The sequence below is a fragment of the Cupressus sempervirens genome, chromosome 2 (genome assembly GCF_028749045.1).
Source record: "Cupressus sempervirens isolate cs-2001-9-10 chromosome 2, ASM2874904v1, whole genome shotgun sequence".
In the NCBI taxonomy this organism is placed as follows: Eukaryota; Viridiplantae; Streptophyta; class Pinopsida; order Cupressales; family Cupressaceae; genus Cupressus; species Cupressus sempervirens.
In genome coordinates this window covers 95,424,935-95,448,470 of record NC_143119.1, presented here as the reverse complement: position 1 = coordinate 95,448,470, position 23,536 = coordinate 95,424,935, and the positions used below count along the sequence as shown (strand labels likewise).

The 23,536-nt window shown below is 36.6% G+C and overlaps 1 protein-coding gene across 3 annotated transcripts in view; it reads left to right on the top strand.

The window, feature by feature from the left end:
- FTSH12 (FTSH protease 12) overlaps window positions 1-23,536 on the top strand; it is a 330,913-nt gene that overhangs the window by 249,677 nt on the left and 57,700 nt on the right. For all 3 annotated transcript variants that reach the window (XR_016359778.1, XM_089812775.1, XM_089812774.1), the window contains exons 15-16: window positions 2,427-2,546; window positions 2,671-2,745. Coding sequence is in view for 2 of the 3 variants with exons in the window: in XM_089812775.1 (XP_089668901.1) it covers window positions 2,427-2,546; window positions 2,671-2,745 (195 nt within the window). In the remaining variant the exon portion in view is untranslated. The remainder of the gene's footprint in view (window positions 1-2,426; window positions 2,547-2,670; window positions 2,746-23,536) is intronic.

The window sequence follows — 23,536 nt, the reverse complement described above, 5'->3', positions numbered from 1 at the left end:
GAGTAACTCAACTTAAAATTATAACATAAAGAGCACTATAGTCACTTTAAGTTATAAATTTAAAAGATAAAGTAACTTAAAAACATAACAAAAAGTGAGTAAAATGTTATATTTTTGAAAAAGTGAATGTCAAAATGAAAATATAAGATCATTTTTTAAATTCGTGCTTTTTCACTTAAAATATCCACTTTTGAGCCACTAAAATGACCATATCTCTTGACTGACAGCTCCGATTGACTTCTAGGTTAGACCGAATTGAAGGGGAAAACGAAAGGCATGACATGAGCAAATCCAAAGGACAAAAAACAAACAAATGCAAACTCAAAAAGAAAAAAAAAAAGACTTTGAAGACTTCAAAAATCAAGCAAAGACTCGACAAAAGAAAAACAAAAAAGATTTGACGAAGGCCTTCAATAAAAATATTCATTGTATCAATTGGTACCGATTGGTTGATCAATACTAACCAATTAAATAATGAAATAAACTCAGAGAAATGCGAAACTAATTTGAAAAAGTTTCGTACTGTTACCTACATTTTGTGGTGACAAAATGCAGGACACCATCATTCATCTAAGGTTTGAAAATCTCTGTTGCAGCTATTAATCTTCAACACTTACAGATGGCCTAAAACACTTAAGTAATTCACAACAGATACATGAGCTGGTGAAAGAAACTTCCTTAATTGCTGTTATCCAACCTGCTTTGATACTGTGTTAATGTTTTGTCCAAAAATAATGATAAACATCAATTAACAAAAGAACAAAAGACATACAAAAGACACAAGACATGTATCTTGTGAAAAGCCTTTAACTTGAAAGGAAAAACACAGCCAAACCAGAAAAATATCTCTTTTTTTAATTATAAATGTTCAAGTACAATGCTCTCACTCGATATCATACCAAATCACACAAGGCAATCATGCATATATATAAAGACAGATATATATGTATATACATATATACATATATGTATACACACACACATAACTGTTATATATATATATACACACACACACATAACATACATACATACATACATACATATGTATTGATGTATGTATATATATAGATAGAATTGAAAGACCCTTCATATCACAACTAAAGGTCTCTTCAATTTCCAAGTACAAGTCTTTTCATATTTCCAAATGCATGATTCTTTGCATGAGACATGCCTCTTCATATAATATTATTTCAAATACCATCTTATATATATTCTTCAGCTGTTGATACAATAGCAAAAATCAGAGATAAAGATCTCTATCACAGCTGCAATCTTCAACAAAAAAGAAGAAATTGGAGAAGAATCAATAAATTCTAAGAAAATATATGGAACTCTAATGTTGAGGAATATTAATCTAATTTATGGTTGCAAGGTGTGGAATGGAAAGTATTGGCCATCAAATGGACTATGTTAAATGAAATTAAGCTTCTAAAGAATTGTGATTAGGTCAAAGGAAAAGCTCTGGCTTTCGTATGCATTGATTGCTATAGTGAAACAAAGGAGTTTCCAATTCTGTATAGTGACTACTATTTCGGTCGTCTATGCCATGTCACCTGCCACTCAACTCATTGGGAACCTGCATGATGCTGCATTATTATTATAGTTTCTAAAAGAAAAGCCTCACTTTCTTCTGTGCATTTGAATCTTATGGTTTTGTTTTTAGCTTTGGAGTAATAGTATTTTTCTACCTCTCCTTGTATATATATCCTCAAAAAAGGTGAATGCAGTGGTATCATGTACATTTTTAAAATATGTTCAAAACAGAAAAACTGGAAACTACTCCCTAACACATGTTCAAACATTAGCCATCCACCTTTTAATCATATAATAATTTTCAATATATGGTTATGTAATATTACTTAATTCTTGTATATTTTAGAGCTGGCATACAAAGTAGAAACTAAGATCACTAGTTTTGGTGCCTTTTTATTTATGCAATGATTGTTAGAAAGTTCATCATGGATACGCTGCATTTGTAAAAAGTTCATAATGTAATAGTTTTGTTCCAAAAACTTCATAATATTTTAGAATGTATTGGAAATGTATCCAATAGGCATACTTGTTGATGATACCATTATATAGTCATTTGAATTTCTTACCCCATCATTCTCCGAACATCCATGATGGTATTCCATTTTATAGCTAGCATAAACCAATCAATTCCAATGAGCAGCTTAGAGTGAGGAACAAGCTCATGTAGATTTTGACAGAATGTTATGAACTTTTGAATGAAACTATTATTTTTTCCCTTTGTTATTTTGTATTTCTGCCATTTTTGAATTTCTAATTGGAAAGTGTTGCTAGATAAAATTAGTCAGAACTGCTGCCATTTTGTCAAAAGTTGGATGTGAAACAGTGCTATTGTTGTGTCAAAGACTAAAGAGTGTGCATGAGAAACTGATTTTCTTTTCCTTTTTTCTGTCAAGATTGCTCGAGAGCTAGTCATAAGTCCAACAAACCCACGGCTGGGTTTACTCCTTATGACGTGGAAAGACAAATTTGAAGTTCCAAATCGATTTCCAACAATGGATCTAATTAAAAATCGGGTATGCTGCATTGTTGCATAAAGCAGTAGTATTGCTGTCTCTTGACAGATTTGTTTATGCTTTTTTATTTATGGTGTCAAGTAAAATCTTTTTATTTATTCGATTGCTACATTTCCTTTTACAGTGGGATGATCCAAACAGAGTGCAAGCTGCATTGTCAATTGAGGTTTCGGAATTATTTACACGAGAGATGACAAGGGTAAGGATATGTTTCCATTGCTCTCAAATGCTCTAAGGACTACTGTTTTGGTGTAGGATACATATGGAAAGAAAATAAAATTCTTTAATGTAGATAATATGTTGATGTAATGTCCTCATTTTTACGACTTCTGTAGTGTCAGTACCAACTATCAGGATTAGGCTTTCACAGGGTTCCCATAGACTAATAGAGTGGATAGGGGACCCTTTGAGGGGTTTGTGGAGCTACTCCGATGTCCCCTTCCTTGAAAAGGATTTAATAATTAATAATAATTGACCATATTATTAATGCAATAATAATGAAAGAATAATATATAATATTATATAGTAATTAAAGAATACAATAGTATTATAATCTATTATTAGATTAAGATCTAACATATTAATAATATATTATTCATATAATAAATATAACTAAGTGAATACCATAATAATAATTCAAGATAACCTATTATTAATACTTTAATACATATTATTAATAAAACAATGTAATATATTCAAAAAGACACGACTTTCGGGAAGCAAAGATATAAGAAAAGAATAATGGAAGGGAAGATTGTGGGGGATCATCACCATCAAGGAGATCTATAAATACAAATTGAAATTATTCCTATATATCTCCAATTTTTTGAATTCAAAGTAGCAACAAGGGGATTCATTGAAAAAAATTGGAGTATGGATTCTGATCAAGAGAATATATGATGCTGAAGTGATTCACATCCACACATTATTGTATTAACCATACAAGATCTTGAACACAAATGGCATACCAGTGAGGAAGGGTGGGTTTCAATCATTAACCAATAACAAATCAAATAAGTAAGAGAAATGGTGTGGACAGTAAAGAACTTAAAAGGCAGAAAAAGGACCTCATAAAGAAATGGTGTGGACAATAAAGAACTTAAAGGAAGAAAAAGAAACTGATAAAGAAAATAAAGAACCTTAGTATATGGAATATAAAGATGGTCACATCAAAAATATTTGTCTTATAAATTATTTTGTGATGTTTGTTAGGTCATGGATCATTTGATCAAAGAATCTCCTACAATCTAGGTAGGAGCATGCAAATTTTCTTCACACAAGGAGAGTACTCCACTTTTATAAGTTTTCTTCATACTTCATCAAAGTTGTAGGATAATAATGCATGTCTAAGTGGCCATGGAAACCAAATAGGGTGAGGTTGGAGTTGGATATAGTGTGATTCCTAATGTTATCTCATCGTATGATTTCAACAATCCGATAGATGGTGTATAATATCCCACACTAGGATATTTTCTTAAATCTGCCTTCGATTGTCATTTTCGTGCAACCTCTTATACCACTGTAATAGAGCATGCTGATCTACTGTTGTTCTGGCTTAAAAGTCACTGTATTTTCTGATTTAACAGTTTCATGACATTTCATCAAACACTTAGCAAATAATGTCCGAGCTTGCTGGTTTGAGTTTCTGTTTGTCTTGTTATGGTTTGGTATGCTGCAATTGATGTTTTTGAATGCTTCTATTAAGGCATTATTGACAAACAGTGTCATAGAAATGACATGCTAACTGTTTTATGATTTTTACATGCATATAAATGGCTGAAAATATTAACTACAGCTACCTAACAAATTATAAAACACTTGGCACACATCAATCTGATGTGAAGGTACAGAAAAGACACTTACAACCAACATACGTTTAGACAAACATGTGGCATGCAACCTTGTATCTTCTTCTTATAATGCAAAACTAGTAAAATGCTGATATACAACTGACCTAAATGCACTGCCGAAAGTCTTGGCTTTCAGTCAAAGATTGTTTCAGTGACTGATATAAAATGTGCATCTACATCTGCTTAAGAATAATGACTGATATTACTGAAGACGGTGCCAACTACACTAGAAAGAAATGTATAAGAACCTGCTGCAAACAAATGGCTGAAGTCCTTGATGATTTCCTTCAATCCACTCAAACTTTAACATGAGATGATGAATTTAATAAACGTCAATGAAATCCTTCATCTGATGTACTGTATCATTTCACTGTTCACATGTTACTTTGGCAACAAGATTAAAGCATGAAATCTGATCAGCAATGGCTGCCAATAATAACCAATGGGTTTGCAATAGATAAGCATTAGATATGTCCATGAACCCCTGATATTTCCCGAATCTGCACAATAAAGACCTCTTAAAGAAACTTTTCCTTAGAAATATTTCGATTGATGTCTCACAACATCAAAATTGCTGATAATTATAACAAGTCACAATTCTCCAGGCAAATGTTGAAACCTGTAAATAAAATGACCGATTCCCAATTCCAGGTAGCTCACGCCAAAGTCAGGACAAATAACCAATGCATAATAATTTGACTTTGCTCTTGTCCTTTGTATCCTCTCATGCCAAACACTTGTTTTTGTTTTTAATTTATTAAATGAATTTCCTTTTTGCCATATCTTCACATTGACTTGGGACAATATTTAAATGATTGGCCTCCTCTAATAAATGTTATTTAAAAGCACACAATTTAATGTCATCTGGCCCCTTTCATTAAACTGACTTATAAATAACCTTTATAATCAAGGTTGCACAGGGATGGGGGTACTGGTATGGGTAAGGGTACGACTATTTTTCAAAATAGGGGACAGAGGCACTTGGGCAGGTCAAACTTTTTTATTTCTAATATAATTTAATATTTATAGAAAATCTGAAATTATGAGCCATGACAATGATTTTTAAAAATAATAACAGTGATAAAGTTTGCAAATGTAATGCATTGTTTTCAGTTTCAGATTTGCAATAAGTTTGTAATAATAATATATGATAAATGGTTATATGCATACTAGAAAAGGCAGACTTTAAACATGAGCAAGAAGATCATAAATCATATCACAATGACATATTGCAAGTGATAAACATCTGACTTGAACAATGATAAAGTTAACTATTGATTAGTATCAAAGTTTCAAACTGATTACGTATTGAATTAAGCTTGATAAACAAGAAGCTGATATGCCAACAGAATATCGAAACAAAATCAGAAATCTTAATCAAGGTCGTTAGCTGTGATGCTCTACATTGAGTACCCAGTACTTGGGCTACTTGTACCTGGAAGTTGGGTATGTGGGTATTTGTCCCGGAGGTGTGGGTACACGTTGTGATGACCCAAACTAGACTCTAACTGAAAACTAATGTAAATTAATGTTGGTTTTGTATTTTTTTGATGTTTTTCTTTTCTTTTTGCAATAAATGTTTCTTTTTGTATTTGTTTCTTGAAATAACTGAATTGCTCCAATGAGAGGACTGAAAATAAAATATAGATCCACACAATAGAATTTAAATGCCAAATGGAACATATTGCTTAATTGCATATGAAAGGGAAATTACAAATATTTATGTTGGAACCTGATTATGATTGCAGTACTCAGCTTGGTGATCCCAACAAGTCTTCAGTGGTACTGGCCTGGAGAATGATTAAATCAGCATAATCCCAAATCACAGATCATTCATATTGCATCAGCCGCCCCTGTTAGACTGGATGCCGACCCCCAAACAATGAAGCGTTGGGTCTAATTCATGTTGAAACTAGAGCCCAGAAACTAAAGATGAAATACAACAATAAAGAAATCATTAGAGAGAAAAACAAAACCAGAAGATATCCTGGGAAAACCCTTCTAGAGTGAACGGAAAAACCCAGCCACAAAACAAAAGGTCATTTTTATTGATAATAAAAGTTCAAATGTACAATATCCTTTGCTTGATGCAAATATATAACAACAGGAGAGACTCTTCACATTATAACCGAAGGTCTCTTAAGATTCTCAAAACTCCTATAATTAATTATGACTCTTAGAATATTCATGCCTCAATGCATGTGAATAACACATGTCATTTACATTTAATATTACAAATTAAGCTTAGGTGTCCTTTTCAGTTGAAGATGACAATAATGGTAATAACGCCCAGATTTCTAGAGATAAAGATCTCTATTGCAACTACAAACTTTAACAATTCAAATCGCAGGGCATACGTAACAAATCACAAGCCAAGAAATAATCAACGCAGGGCTGCAAATGGATTCGCAGGTCAAAGGAATAGCTTGGAGTCTTCAACGTGCAACTCACCAGTGCTGGTAATATGATGCCAACCTCAATCAGCAATAATTCGAACCTCTAAACCCCACATGGCTTCCCAAGTGACCACTGAATATTAATTTCATAAATCGCACCTCCAAGAACAGTTTTAGAATTGCAATAGAAATCACAATTAATCCCTTCACCAGTTTCAAATGCAAACACCAATAACAACTTCTCCATAGACAGAGAAATTATAGTAGGAGAGAAATGTAAATTTTATACCTCAGCATAATTCGCATACACCAAACTCATAATTTTGCAAACCCTCAGGCAGATAGTCAAGCAAGAAGAAACAATATTCAAGATGCTTTTCTTTCCAAATAAAGCCATATTTATAATGCCTTTGTGCAACTTAGCTTCACCATGACACTTTTCACTTAAACATTGCTTTATAATATAAAGTCCAATTACTTCATAATGTAAAGCACAATAATAATTACAAGTGCATTTAATATTCATGAAGTCTCATTATAATTGCAATAAATATGACTTCAAAAAAAAATCTCATTCGAAGCCCAATAGTGAAATGACAGGCAATCACCATTGACAATATTGCCTTGCCAGAAATATGAACTGGCCAAAAGTGACTTACTAAAAATAGTAAGTCCAAAACTAGTGAATTCATAACAAAGACCCCCAAACAAATGTCAACTCACAAGGGTTGTAATGATGAGTTGACAAACCCTGACTCTAGGAACCTACTAAATTGGGGGCATTACACATGTATCTATGCAACCTAGTTTATAATTGCTCTTGTTATCAACTATAGGTTATAATGTGATATAGGCATAACTTTTAATAATAAATAATGACTCACATTTAAAAGTCATATTATATAGTTAAATAATAACTTTATAAAGTAACCATAAATAATTATACCATTAATGCTATTACAAACATAATCATCTCCTTAATAACTTATTATCTCTCTGTCCGACTGAACATGGAGATTAACCATTGTTCCCATTGTGTATCCACTTGCCTTACTAAAAATAGTAAGGGTCCCCCTCAAACAAGCACTAACTAAATATAAACAAAAAGCACCTCACAACATGCTGGAAACCTCTGAATAGCTTAGACTCAAAACTTGAGAAAGATTTGGAGACATAAAGGTTGACAAATGCTAATTGAAAAGTTCATGATGCCCAAACTCGACCCTTTGAACAACTCCATTAGTCTATAAGGGTCAAGAAATAGGCTAATGTTCTGAAAGTAGTTGATGCTCACAAAAATGGGAACATTACATGGTGTAGTTTGTAAGAGATTGCTATAATTGCCAAAACACAATGGGATATCTATTCAAATAATGTGGTTGTGGACACTAGGAAGACAAGATATTTAAAGCAAAAGACTAATATCAACATGATTGCTTAAGAAGGGAATAACGAAGAATTGGTAGTAGAGTCCTATAGTGTTCCCTTCTAATAGGTTTTCATAGGCTAATGAGTTAGAGTTATGGGACTCTTGATAACAATTTGATACAACTTTGGGTAGTAGCAGGGTTTTCTCTGAGCTCAAGGGGTTGACTTTTTCACAACAGTCTTTTATGGAGTAGTTTTGGATAGTTTTCTCATAGTATTTATCAAGTCATCCAAGGAATTGACTAAGCTAGTTGTTAGTATTTTACGGATGCAGTGGATGTTGATATCTTGGATTCTAGGATTGTTCGATGCATTTAAATTTGATAACGATAATGTTGTTAAGTTTTGAGATTGCTGCAAATGTAATAGCACTGCTTGTGTAGTATGTGTTTTAAATGTTGCAACATCTCTTGCATATATATTTGGGAAAGAGGCAAGGAGAGGCATGTCCCTTCATGGGACATGTCTATTCATTATGGTGAGATTAATATAATAATAATTGATTTTGTAACTATATATATATTATATTAATTTCTCTGAGTAGTGTTTTAGACATATATCTATATATATGTATTATATAAGATATATATCATCGTTATGTGACTTAGACTCTCCTCTGATTTGGAAAGTCCAAATACAACTTGGACTTGGACTCGACAAGGACTCAGAAAATTGAAAAACCCATTAAATTCATAGATTTTAAATGATTTTAAGATTTTTTCATGCATCTTTTATTCAATTAACATCAAATACACAATAATTGAAATAAATAGAAGCTACTCAATACACACAATTTTCCATAGATCACATAAGTATAAAATCAAATTTCTGAAGGAAACTAACTAAATAACACAAATTACAACATAAACTTTAAGTAATAAACATAGTGACACTGCAGTGTGAAATGTCTACAATATTCATGGATTACGAAATGCATTGTATCAAAAGTTCAAAACATATATCAAAATAAGAACTAGAGTGTAGAACTATAGAAGACTAAGGCTCATAGTAGCCTATGTCCTCCTACGAGTACGCCTAAGATAAGTCATGAAAGACTGTAGAGCCATCCTCTCTCCCTCTGTCTGAGGCTGAACCTCATCCTCATCCTCATTCTCACCTACATAATCCTCATCACACTCGGACCCGTCACTCATAGCCTCAGGGTCTTGCACTCTATCTCCTCGCACTAGCCTCCTCAACTGCCATCGCTATTGCCTCAACCTCTCGATCCACTTGATCAACCCACTCCACGTCTTCATCAATGAAGATAGGATCACCAATCTCTATGTTCCACTCTGCATGTGGATCAACATTCTCTAATACAATCGGTGATGTATCAGTGCCCAAGATCTATCTATGGAGAAGGAAAAGGTTTAGTGAACAAAGACAAGATCATTCAGTTTTTCACTGCCAACCTATTGCGCTTCTTTGAGTATATATTCTCAAATAGACTCCAATTATGTTTGCATCCTGATGCACTAGATGGCTGGCTCACGATGCAATTCATAATCCTCTTTAAATTTGGTACCTTAGGACCAAACATCTCCCACCATGCATCTGAAACAAGAAAATTTTAAACTAATTCAATAACTTCGACTTTATCAAATTAAAATGGTAATAGAATTAGAAATTAGGATGTAGAATCAAAGATTTTTACCAAGCATCAATTCTGTCCTATTTTTTTTGCACAATTCCCATGCAAATAAGTCCCTTTGAGCTTTTTTAAAAGCTCAATCTCACGGACTACAATTGTTCGAACTCTTGAATTAGGTGACATTCTCTCTACAACATCATAGAGACCACTCCACACCTCATCATTAGCCTTGAAACGTGGGCTGAATTGGTATGTTGGATTAGCGAAATTGGTCATTGCATGTATAGGCCTGTGAAGTAGATTGTGCCAATGTCTATCAATGACATCCCATAAAGGCCCATACCTATCTCGATTCCCTGCAAAAAAAAGAGCGAATGACCTCCTTCACCCTATCCATGCCGTCATAGATGTAGCCCATTGAGGGCTTCTCTCCATTAGTAGTTCGTAGGAGAATAACCCACGACTTTATGAACTACAATCATTATGAAAGTTGCAAGAGAAACAATCAGCTTTAAGTTTTTTCTTTAAAAAATGAACAATAATTTATAACATAATTTCATAAACAAAAGAGTTAAAATGAGGACAAGAAGGAAAATTACCGTCACAATATCAGTGATTGGTCTCCAAAATGAAGCCTCATAAAAAACGCGATCAGTTGCATCAGTCCTTGCAGTCCTCTTTGCATATGATAATGCAATCCACTCCTCACTTATAAACATGCGTTTCAAACCTCCCTTTGAATCAAACAAAGATTGCAATGTGAGAAAATTGGTTGCAAATCTAGTGACCCCTGGAGGAGACAACTCCTTTTGGTCAATGTATTTCCTCATGAGGTTGAGAACCCATGCATGATTAAATATGAATTTGCATACACTCCTTCCTTGCTCTATAATTGTTTTTATCCAAGGAATTTACCAAGATCCTCTAACATGAGGTCAATGCACTGAGCAGCACAAGGGGTCCAAAATAAGTGAGGGTGTCTCTCCATAAGAAGCTTTTCTACAACAACATAATTTTTTGCATTATCTGTAACTATCTGCACCACTTTCTCCTCACCCATGTCCTTTATCACTTCATCCTTTAACTGACAAAAATATTCAACATTCTTTGTTTTTCCTGAGGCATCAATTGATTAGAAAAAAACTATGGCACCTGAAGAAAAATAAACAAATTAATATAATGATCAATGATCAATCATAAATTCATAATTTATAAACTGAATCACTTAAGTACAAGTTCTACTTCTAAATTATTAATGTCTACAATTACCTGCTGAGGAGACAAGAAAGTTGAAGATTGTTCTACTCCTTCTATTAGTCTAACCATTAGTCATGATAGTGCAACCCTTCGTCCTCCACACCTCACGCTGCTCCTTGATTGTATCTTCTACATCAGCCACCCTTTGGGTCAAAATAGAGCCTCCTAGCTCCTCAACAGTAGGGACTTTGAACCTCGGACCACAAACAGTAATGGCATCAATTGCAATTTGCCAATAAGGGGACCTAAAACAAATAAAACAAAATTTAAAGTTAAAAAAATTAGTATATTATATTATTACTTTTAAATTTGAAAACAAATTAAAATAAACAAAATAAGCATATTATTGTCTCTTGAAACTTGAAAGCAAGAGAAGTAAGACATAAATTAAAATTTAAATAAATAAGTACCTTGCTGCATTGAATGAAATGTTGTTGTAGATGAAGAAGTCTCCAAGTGCCAATTTTGCATTATCATGCTTCTCCTTGTTCCAACCCATGCTCTCGAGTGATGGTTGTGCGTGCAATTGGAGCCGTGCATGGAACAAAGATGGGATCAAGTGCCGATCTTTTCTTACGAATGCGAGGCCCAATGGTCACACTCGTAGAAGTAGTAGCTGCAATAGGTGGAATAGGGGATAATGGAGAGCGAAAACTAAAAGATCCTTATTGGGCTAGTTGTGCCATTTCTTCTTGTTGCTTCTTTTTCAATTCTTTTTTCTCCATTTTTTCCTCTAGAAGATAGAAGAGATTGCATGTCTCACATAACATCCTGGGGTAGTTCTTTACATTTTTTAGCATTATGACTAGGTATATGTGCTAGGTGATACTTCAATCTATTTATGCCTCCCCTTTTATATATTACACCACAACACCAACATGTAACAACTCCCTTTTTGTGGCTCAGGATGGCATGTTTCCAAGCCCCATCCCTTGCAATTGCAGTTGGGTCTGCATTAGGGTTAAATGTAGCCCTAGTTCCACTTCCAAATGGCTCACCTTGAGGCGTGATGTCAATGTTTTTGTTGCTGCTATATGAATATATTATAAATAGAAAAAAGTTAGCATCAAATTAGATTTTTAAACTTTAGGGCCTTCTTACTTATCAAGTTTGTCATCAAGATAAATTAAAATAAATCTAAATAGTAGATATTAGAAGTAGAGACTAAAACAAATGTAAACAAAATGGAAATTAAAAAATATGAATGTAAAACATATTATAGAACAACACAAAGAAATGCAACTTGTTGCTTACCACTTCAAATTTGTACAAATAATGTAAATGCAAGTAAGTTTGGAGAAGCCTCCTCCAAATGCTTCTTGAAGCTCTCAATGCTTAAGTGCAAGCTACAAAGTTGTACAAACCATCAGCAATCGATATGGGAGAGCCAACCAGTTTTCTAATTTCTCTGTCAGGACCCAAATACTCTTCTCTAACTCTTTCCTCTCTATCACAAGCATTAGCAAAGGGTGGAATGACCTTTTTAGGTCAAATAGATGTTATACAAACTAAAAAAATGCAAGTTAAGTCTTTGGATTTTTTAATTTTTTCACTTTTTGGCCTTAGCTGCCGGTGAAAGTCTTGGGCTCAGGACTCAACGAATCTGGCGAGTCCTTGGACTCGGCGAATCCATGCAGACTCAGCTAGGACTCGGTCAAGTCCGAGTCTAGAGGCCATTTGCCTTGGAAAGGCTGCCTCTGCCTCAGACTTGCAGATTCCTAAACCACTGATATATATATATCTTTAATATTTTAATCTCATAGGATTTATCCAACAAAAGCTACAAAACATCAACACCCCCTCTTAGCTAGGGAGGATAAACATATGATATTATGATATTACTTTAGCGTAATATCAAGAATGACATATGTAAGAATATCCTTGATCAGAAGATATGCACCATTAGATATCATCTCATGATATCAAGGGCAATGTTTTCCTGAATATCAACTCATATGATATTCACCAAGTACTCCAATGGTTATAAGGTTATACCCTCTTGAATATAATGTCACATGATATTCACCAAGTACCTACAACATATCTATATAAACAACTCTTAGATTGTCATTGTAATGACATCTATCACTTAGTTGTTGATTTATAAGATATAATCTATCATAATCTGCTTAGACATAATAAGATATCCATCATAATAGAAGATTAAGTTATTGTAAGATTGTCATCTTCCAATAACTTTAGCAAATACAAGTGATAATCATTTGGAAGTTGTCACTTCCTAATGATGTACAAAGGGTGGCAGCCCATACACACATGAGATCAAGAGTTTACATGAAGTCACCTTAGATATTGTCATGTGGTGTTGTCATGACATCCATCATAAACCATATTAGAGAATAAGGTTTTCACTTCGAACTTATCTCTCATAGAGAAGAATGTATTATGAGGGATTGCACTTGGAACTTCTTCTTCACAAAGAAACACTAACCTTTTGACTTCCTTATCAAGGTTACTTTTAATGAAGTGTCACAGTTCCTTTGAATTTGACATCAACTTTTGAGCTCCTTGTTCAATGTTACCTCAAATGAAGTGTCAGAGTCCCTTTGACTCTGATAGATCAATCTTCTGAGCTTCTCATTTAATGTCAAATTCCATCAAGTTTACTAAAACATATCCTCTATCTACTCCCTCTCTTTGTCCAAGGTTGCCTCTAATGAATTGTTAGGCTCCCTCTTAATATAGAAGGGTACTCATAATCTCAAACATCAAGGATAATCACTTCAAGAGCCTCCCTTTATCCAGCTTGATCATTAGATGACTAATGAATTCTCGATCAAAACTTCTTTCGAGCTACTGTCATAAGATTGAGTTTTACATAATATTTGGTAGCATTTGTAAAGTACTAATTTTCTTTTCCTACAAGAACATCTCCGCAGGCAAAGGAAAAGATCAAGGCAAATAGCTCTTTATAGTTCCTATAGAAATACAAATAAGAGGAGACTACAGTGAGTAGATAAGTGTAATACTCAAGGATAATAAATACTTATCTGGACATCAACATCTTTGATATAAGTTTCTCTAATTAGAAAATGCCTCCATATAAGTATTTGTCAAACAAAGGGAATGACACATTGGTTATTATTCTCCCCTACAATGTAAAATTCTCACTTACTCCATTTAGTAGAGTTTCCAGTCACTATCAAGTCTAGTGAAAGACAATCATGCATGAATGATATTAAGCTCTAAAAGTCATCGACCTCCATATGTGAAGCGACCATCAGATGACTTCAAAACTTCAAATACCCAATTAATCCAAAGTATTTGCAAATATAAATTATTTTCTCTTAGCAATGAATAACACATCAAACACTGTGAAACAATTAGCCTTCCAAATTTGAAAAATCTATACAGAAGTAGAAGTGACTCAAAACACATGATCAGAGGTAGAGTAGTCATAAAGATAACCGATAACTCTCATAAATTTTACAAATACTAAGTATTCATCTCAGATGCTGTTGTTTGATTTACCTAAAACAAAGAAGATCATTTTGTTGTTTTCTTCTCACCTAGGAAGCTCTTTCACCTGTAATTGCACAGAGATTGTATGAAATATTGTTATACATGTTAGAATATCACTTGTGAAATTGTATTGGAGATATGTATTTATCTTTGACTATTGGTTCGCAACAAGCTTCACAAATAAGGTAATGGTATCAGGCATCCTCGCTATTATTCTTCAGACTCCATGACAAAACTTCCAAAATGAAAGTACAGCATAATCCATGTAGTAGATATGGACTTCCAAACTCCAATGACTATTATAGAGCTTTACAGATTATGTCATTCCTTCAATACAATTGCTTATTGCAGACAAAACTTCCCATGGTTCTATTGCAGTTACAGATTGTTAGAATGAGAACCATTGTGCTCTAAATCTCAGCACAAACATATACTACCCCTCAACAATTGCATAGCAGTCTCATTATTTCTAGAAGTGAGTGTCACTGAACTTTATACTCCTCCATGTAAATAACGAGTCTTTGTTCAAGCTTGGATGCTCGCCTATTTACTTGTGTATAATTCAAACACCATCATTTTAATACATTAATGGTTGTGCAAGTGTTCATAGGCTGAGATTTCAGAATTGGTGTTGACTTGGTTAGAAATTGATGCCCTTTTTGAATATTTGTCACTTCTTCAACGGATGGTAATATTTTTGGGCTATTTGCATGAAATACCAAACATTCGAACATCTTTGGCTAATATTTAAGTGCTGAAATTATATTTGATTTCCATACAATCCTATAAAATTGTCGATGATATTTGAGAGGCTCCTGTTATGTTTGCACTAAGGAAACTTTAATGTATTTACTGTGCTTTGGAGGTTCAAAACTATTACGAACCAGTGTTATCAATGGTTGTATTTTGTACATGGAAGCACCGATGGAGCCATGCTAAAAGGAATGCAGGAAACATTTGCCATGACCAAGACCCTAATAGATGCCTATATGGTGAGTGATGAACACAGCTCCCACTGGCATGCTTGACATAGTGGTTTTATTTTAAATTATAGTTTCTACCTCAAACAAGTCATTTCTAGGTATACAAACATATAACATTATTTGACATTGCATATAAAACCTTTCCATCTAAAAGTCGCATATGTCAAGAGTGTAACTTGTGTTGTAGGCATATTCTCAAGATCCTTAGTCTTCCCTAAGTGGTGCCCTTTATGCTAATTATTGGTTCCCAAAACCACATATTGGAAATCCAAGAGCTTTTTGAATTCTGCAGTAGGCTTACTGGATCCGTTTTGGCCTACAAACGAGAATAACCTTGATTCCCTTGCACTTTAGGTTTCACTACACCTAGGCGGGTATACCTTCACCTTAAACTCTAAGGCTTTTCTATAGTGAATCTAAGCTTTGTGAGATATAGGTGCGCAAAATCTTTAAAAAAAAATTCGAAATAAATATGCATGCTTGAATATTTGTTTGTAAAATGAATGTTATTAAATGGAAGGAATAATGCTTATGAGTTATGGATATGATGGAATATTCAACTTCAAGAATTTAAAGGTTAACCCATTTTCACAACATAAGATGCAAACCAATCCCTTATTCCACCTTGGATGAATTCCTTATATACAACTGTGAGATGACAACACTTACACCATCCACTACTTTATAGACTGAAGCTTCAATTAGTGATACAAAACTTAGTCTAGTTGAATTTAATTTCTTAGGGAAAACCAACTAGACATAACTTACATAGACAGCATTTCATATACTACTTCTGATGATCAAAGACTTGTATTTGAATCAAATTTTCAACTTTATGAGCAACTAATTTTAAAATTAATAATCATAGGGGATAAATCTGAAAGAATATTCTGAACTTAAGTTTTCAAGATGAATAAACAAAAAAGGGCTGTTGCATTACTTTTGAAAATAAATACAAATAGTCTTTTACTTTATTACAATATTCAATATATCAGAACTGCACAAACATTTTGCTCCTCAATATTTCTCTTTTTTGTCTCATATACTTTTTATGTTTTAAATATTCTCTCTGACTTGTCCCCCTTTCAAATAAGAGAATCTCTTATTTATATATCTTTTATTTCTAAAGATTGTGTCCCTTTAAAAGGAAAAGACACACCATTATAACTTATAATTAACAAGTCTTTTATTATTTTAATCAAACGTATTAAAGTGGCACCTTTTCATGAATTTAATAACCACAGTTTGTTGTTTTAAATAAATCAATTTTATTTTTTTCTTGTGAGTTTCAAAAGTTTGGTTTTGATTTTATATGGCCTTTTATGCAAAGTAATACATTTGCGGGGATCGTTATCCTCATTTGTTTGCACGAACTATGACCATCACGCCTCTTCTGCGTGCTCAAAAACCATCTAATACTTTCACTGTTGGTAATGGTGACAAAGCCATCACCTTCAAAGTCTCTAAAATTGGCACCCTTCCGTTTGAGGATTCCTCTTCTCCAATCTGATAACATTGACTGGGTTTGCTTTCATGCTGAATGGTGTTCTCCTTGTGATGTGCATGGGTCTCCCTTTGCTTTTCATACTGCAGAGCTAATGAAAGGCAACAGGTCTCTTGACAGTCCATTTGGATCATATATCTTTGGCTGATTATTATATTTGATTGTTTGGACCTTAAAATTGCACTTTGGATTACATGGCAAAAATAAATTGAAATGGTCCGGCCAAACATTAATACTTCTGCTAGCCGTAAGTGAAATTTCATATTTAACTCAGGCATCATCTTGTAAACACTGGCCTTTTCTCTTGGCTTACATATGATTTACGTTGCTGCCACCTAATATGTGTATACCAGAACTGGCAAATGGTATCGAGGGAATGAACCTTAATTCTTAAAAAAGTGAAAACCATGTGCACTGCAATCATTCAGCACACTGCGATCATTCATATACAATCCTGTTGATTTTCCTGTGGGCATTCCTTTGAAGAGGTTCCTGTGAAAAGTCTCATACTTGCTGAAGAATATTTGAGTGATGTATTGAAGCTTCACAAATATCATAGCTTGCATAGGGGAGATTCATGTGTCTTTTGATGGAGCACAATGTCGGTGCTTCACTCACATATTCCAAGGTTTATCGCTTCTATCCAGTGAATCTAATCATTATCTTTACTCTCACCAGGGTTCAATTATCTCTGTTTTGTCGCTTCAATGCTTTGTGTTTTTTATTTCTGGTAATGAATAATGGGACTCATACTTAGTGGGCTTCTGGAAATTAATACACTGGCTGATTTTATTCATTATCTCACTCCATCATTTTGTGAAACTCTTTGAAATTATCTAACACTGCCTTTGAATCATGATTTGCATTTTGTCTGGATATCAGTTAATATGATGGTTTTAAGACCGTGATGTGGTGGTTGTTTTGATTGTCGTTTCTAATATGTCTACTTGCCTTTTTTCATGCTCCAACATATGTCAATGTTGTCTGATTATTTGGAGGATAAGTTTGCGAAAAGTGATGTCTCAGGTTGTTATTTCCATAATTTTATATCTGGTTGGTTTTGAAGTTTGTCTTTGTTCATAGACTGCATAATTCATATCTTCAAAGGATGTTTATCCACAGCTTTTGAAGCATATACCTCATAGCATGTTGCCATAACAATCTATTATAGACTCTTTAACAAAATATCATTGAATTGTTGCCTATCATTAATTGCAAATGCTCTTTCTAGCTCATTCTTTAGAATACAATTGTTTACCGTATGGATTAATTAAGCAATGCACACAGGAAATAGACACGAACACTGAACAGCAAATAGCAGAACTCTTATTATTATTCGCATATACCAACAATACATTATGCTTTGATGACAAGATATCCTATGATGATTACAATGCTTCCCGAAGGGGTTTATAAATACTTTCCGACGAACCTTCCCGAAAGTATCCGTCGGCCAGATACATCATGTCCACTACAAACTATTTATCGTCGGCTACATAACAAGAACTTTTATTGAAGGGTCCCGTCGGCCGATGCACAATTTCTGCCGACGACATCATCCCCCCCAAAAAGAAAAGTCGTCTCCCGACGACTAGCAAAATTGGGAGACAACACACAGTCAAGAAAAAGAAATACTTAGAGAGAAGGAGGGGTCCCAGAAGGGTGCTGTTGACGACGCAACTCATACACCTGGTCAGTTCGGATGCGCAGATCTGTCTGAATCTGTGAATTAACTTCTACGACCTCCTTTAGTAGAAGTGCAGCATCCATAGCCTGCTTCTTGGCCAACTATAACTCCTGCTCTGCTGCATCTTTATCTCGGATAGCTGCGTCCTTCTCTTGTACCACTGCTGCCATATCCTTCAATAGTTTTGCCCGCTCTGCTGCCCATGCTGCTTGCTTGTCGGCCAAATCAGCGGCTAACGTTTCTCTTGCCTCTTTTTCAATTGCTAGAGATCTCCGAGCTGCAACATTGTCTGCTGCCCTATCCGCCTCCGTGCGCTGCCGCGCATAGTAAACTTCTTTGTATAGTCCCACGATCTCATGTGCCAACTTCATCATTGGAGTGTCACTTGGTCCCAATTCTGGCTCTATGGCCCAGTCTGCCAACATCTCTAGTGTCTCTACTGCCGGCCAACCTCTATCTACAAAACAAGTTTGAAATCGCTTAGGAAAAATCTCATGAATATACGCTCGAATCAAATGCCACTCCCTTCGTCGAGTGAGAGCTTGAATGGCCACATCATGCCCCTTCTTCAATGCAGACTTCATAGTCCTAAGATAGTCCCTGCACCTGTCCTCATCCGACTCGTAATCCTCCTTGGCGAAGTCCTCGAATGACCATTCGGGATCACTATTGTCTTCCTCATCAGCGGGAGCCATGCCCACATCCAGTGCCGCCTCTTCTGCTGTCGGCGCAATCCCAGCATGTGGCATTCCCTTCTCCTGAGACTGAGGCTCTGGTAGAGGTGCTACTCCAGAATAGCTGGGGGACTGAATGGACGGGCCACACTTGTCAGGAACGAGTCGGAACTGCTGCCTCAGAAAAACACTGGCTCTATCCATGACCTCTGGCTGCGCTGGGTCCGTACACTCCTGTACTCCTCTGTCTGGTACGTTCTCTACTGGAAGTGCCTGAGCTTCCGTTGACTGTTTTACTGTAACAACTGCTGTTGGCTGACTTATGGCAGACACCACAGGTGCTGCTACTGGAAGTGCTTCAGGAGCTGAAGAAGTCTCTCGGTCGACAGGTGCGGCCAGGTGGGCAAAGCCGACCGCAAATCCTGCCCCCGGCCGGACAGGAGAAGGCCGTACCCCATTTTGCCATGGTGCGGCTAGTGTGACTGCCTGGTGGGATCCTCCAGTCATCAGTATCGGTCGCCGAGTCTGCCCAAATCCTGGAATGTGAGCCATGTGTAGGCCTCGGGGTAACAACTCGGAAGTCATAGGAAGCGTAGTACGCGGAAATAGCAAGGGGGTAGCCGTGACAATCTGAACCGCTTCATTATCCTCACCCTCGCCTTCTTCTTCCTCCACACTATCCTGCTCAGAAGATGTCTCTTGTCGACCGCTGCCAGTATCATCTGTCATGTCCATCCGGGGCCTCTTTTGACCTGCTGAACCCTTCTGCCCAGAGATTGTGTCCAAGTGCTTCCATTGCATGATAGGAGGTTCTCCTGGAGCCAGTGGTCCAGGCTGTGCCTCAATCTCCTCCGTTGGAATCACCCGTGTTACAGCATCCAAGAATAGACCAATGGTGTAAGGGGGCATATAGAAGGTCTTGTGCTGGAGAGTCATGAATTCATGCATTCGTTCAGCCAGCACAGACGCCCAATCATACACTTTCCCAGTCATTATGCCATTCATCATGGACACCTGCGGAAATGTGATATCCGATGCCCTAGAGGATCCCGTGAGCCTGCTTTTGACTTAGTCCATCAGACACCGCCATGGCCCTTCCGGAATGTCGGTTTTCTTTAAACCCCTCCCCTTTGATGTCTCGGCTAATGCCTCCTGTTCTGCTTCAGTCAAATCTCCACACACTAATTTGATTAAAAATAGTTTCCCATCCTTTGGAATTTTCTTCGGCTGAATCTTTCTGCCTTGTTGCCCTGGAATGCTAAAAACCCGTGTGAAATCTGCTGCTTTGAATGATACCACTAAGTTCCGTCCCAGATACTGAAATGTGCTTCTGCGAGAGGCTCTGCCATATGTTTAAATCATGGTACGCAGATACCCTTCATACTCTCTAATGCAAAAAACCGGCATCTGAATGGCCCATTCAACCTGTGCTCTTCTGATGCTTGCTTTGACTGGATGGTCATCAGGGGTTTCTTGCCACCATTTCCGGCAATCCATTCCATTTAATCCCTCAAATTGTATACTCTGTGGTGTGACTTCAGCTGCTGCAGGTGCTATGGTCTTGCGCTTCTCCTTGCCACTGCTCGAGCCTTCATTCAAATTACCTGTACCTGCCATGCTCCTGCCTTCCACAAAGTTTGGACTGTGCTAATTGTTTTTTCCACTGCCGTTTACCTGCAAACTCCATTAATTATATTTATCTTTTTCTAACGGTCTCCCAAATTCGTACAGTGAAGAATTCTTCCAAGTCCGTATGGTGAAGAGTTCTTTCAAAAATATGTATGGTAAATTGTCACCCTTGACATGATTTTCACAATCCGTACACACAGGAGGAGATTGAAAATTTGTCCACTGCAGAAGTTAGAAGAAGAATCAAATAACAAAGCCGTACCTCAAAAAGACCACACATCCGTACCACAATTTCCCTCCTCAATCCTTACGGTGGTTGCATTCGTTGCAGAGTATGCTCAAAATCCGTACATCGCCTATTAAAATCTGTATTGCTCAAGGCTCCAGGAAAATCCGTACATTGCCTTCAGTTCCACTCTTTTTGAAATCCGTACACCACAGGGATGCATTTCTGATGGAATCCGTACTGCCTGAAAACTGTACAATTAGTGGAGATTTCCGTACACACAAAAGTATCAAGGAAAGCCGTACATCAAAGAAAATCGTACGGTCAAACATCAAAGAAGCCCGTACATCGAAAAAGCCGTACGACCAGACTTTATAACGTGGAAAACCGTACATCAAGAAGGCCGTACGGTCAGAGTTTATAACATGGAAACTCGTACGGTGGTATAGAATCCTTACTTATATAAAACCGTACGGCTGGAAAACCGTACGGTGCATCAAAATCTGTACTTTAGTTATGGAAAATCGTACGGCTGGAAAACCGTACGGTGCTTTTTGTCTCTCTCTTTTAAAAATTTTTTTTGTTTTTGTTTTCTTTTCAACAAAAAAAAAATAGTCAATTTTCCCGTCGACCGTTGTCACTGTCGGTCTGCAGTGACGGAGGGGTCTCCCGAAGGCCATTTCCTGATGCCGAAGTGTTTCGCTCTTGATATATCTTCAACTTGGACCCATTGACCGCCTGAGGCACTTCGTGTCCATCCAAGGTCCATAATTTGATTGCTCCATTGTCCCCTACTTCTCGGATCTGATACGGCTCAACCCACTTAACCTTGAACTTACCCGGTTTGATCTCATTCCGACCGTCGTACTTTAATACCCACTGGCTGGGCTGGAACCTGTTCAGCTTTAGGTGCTTATCGTGCCATGCCTTCCGCCTATTCTGCGTTACTTCAGTTGCCCACTGTGCTAACAATCGCCTCTCTTCTAACCTGTTCAGTTTATACAGCCTTTCCCTTAAGCTTTCCATGTCGCCCAACTTGTTTTCTAGTGCTATCCACAAGCTTGGTATCATAAATTCTGCTGGTACGACGGCCTCCTGTCCAAACATCAGTTGAAACGGCGTGTGTCCTATTGTGACTTTGTATGCCGTACGGTAAGCCCACAGAGCAGAAGGTAATTTTTCCTCCCAATCCTCCCCTTCGATGGCGCAGGATTTGTATATAATTGATACAAGGATTTTGTTGGTAGCTTCGGCCTGTCCGTTTGCCCTTGGGTAGTACGGACTTGATAGCGAATGGTAAATTTTGAATTCCGTGGTGAGCAGTCGGATCACATGATTTACAAAATGGCCTCCTCTATCGCTTGTTAATTGTAATGGAATGCCATACCTAGTAATAATTTGCTCATAAATAAACTGTGCTGTACTTACCGCTGAGTTGTCCGGTAATGCACGCGCCTCCACCCATTTAGTCAAATACTCCGTGGCAACCACAATGTATCGGCATCTTCTGGTTCGGCTCGTCTTCAGGGGTCCTATGAAATCCAACCCCCATCGTTCAAAAAGCTCCTGAGCATGAGAAGGATTCAGAGGCATGAAATCTCTTTTCAAGGGTTTTCTAGCTCGCTGACATGTATCGCATGCAACAACCCATTCCTTGGCGTCATTGTATATCGTTGGCCACCATAATCCTGCTAGAAGTATTTTTTGTGCAGTTGTGTCCGGGCCCATGTGTCCTCCTGCCGGCCCTTCGTGCACTTCCTTCAGTACCCGTGGAATTTCTTCCTTCAGGATACAAAGCCGCAGGATCTGATCGGGTCCCATTTTATACAACAATCCATTAATCAGCTGGAATGTTCCACTCCGTATCACCAACTTCCGTTTTTCATTCGGTGGCATGGTATTTGGAAATTGTCCTGTTGACAAGTATTCGCCAATGCTTGTATACCATTCTGGTAGTGCAGCAATCTGAAACAGCTGTGCATCAGGAAAGTCATCATTTACACCGTCTGCCGGTTCTCCTGTTCTGATACGTGATAAATGATCCGTGCTTACATGTTTCTTTCCTGGTCGTACGATAATCTTGAAAGTAAACTCCTGCAACAGGAGTAACCATCGCTTGATTCTTCCTTGAATGACTGGTTTGTTGATCATATACAACAGGGCCTAATGATCAACATAGAACACAAATGGAGCGGCCAACAAGTAGTGTCAGAATTTCTGTACAGCATAGACCATCCCCAATGCCTCCTGTTCGGTGGTACTATAATTTTTTTCATCTTTTG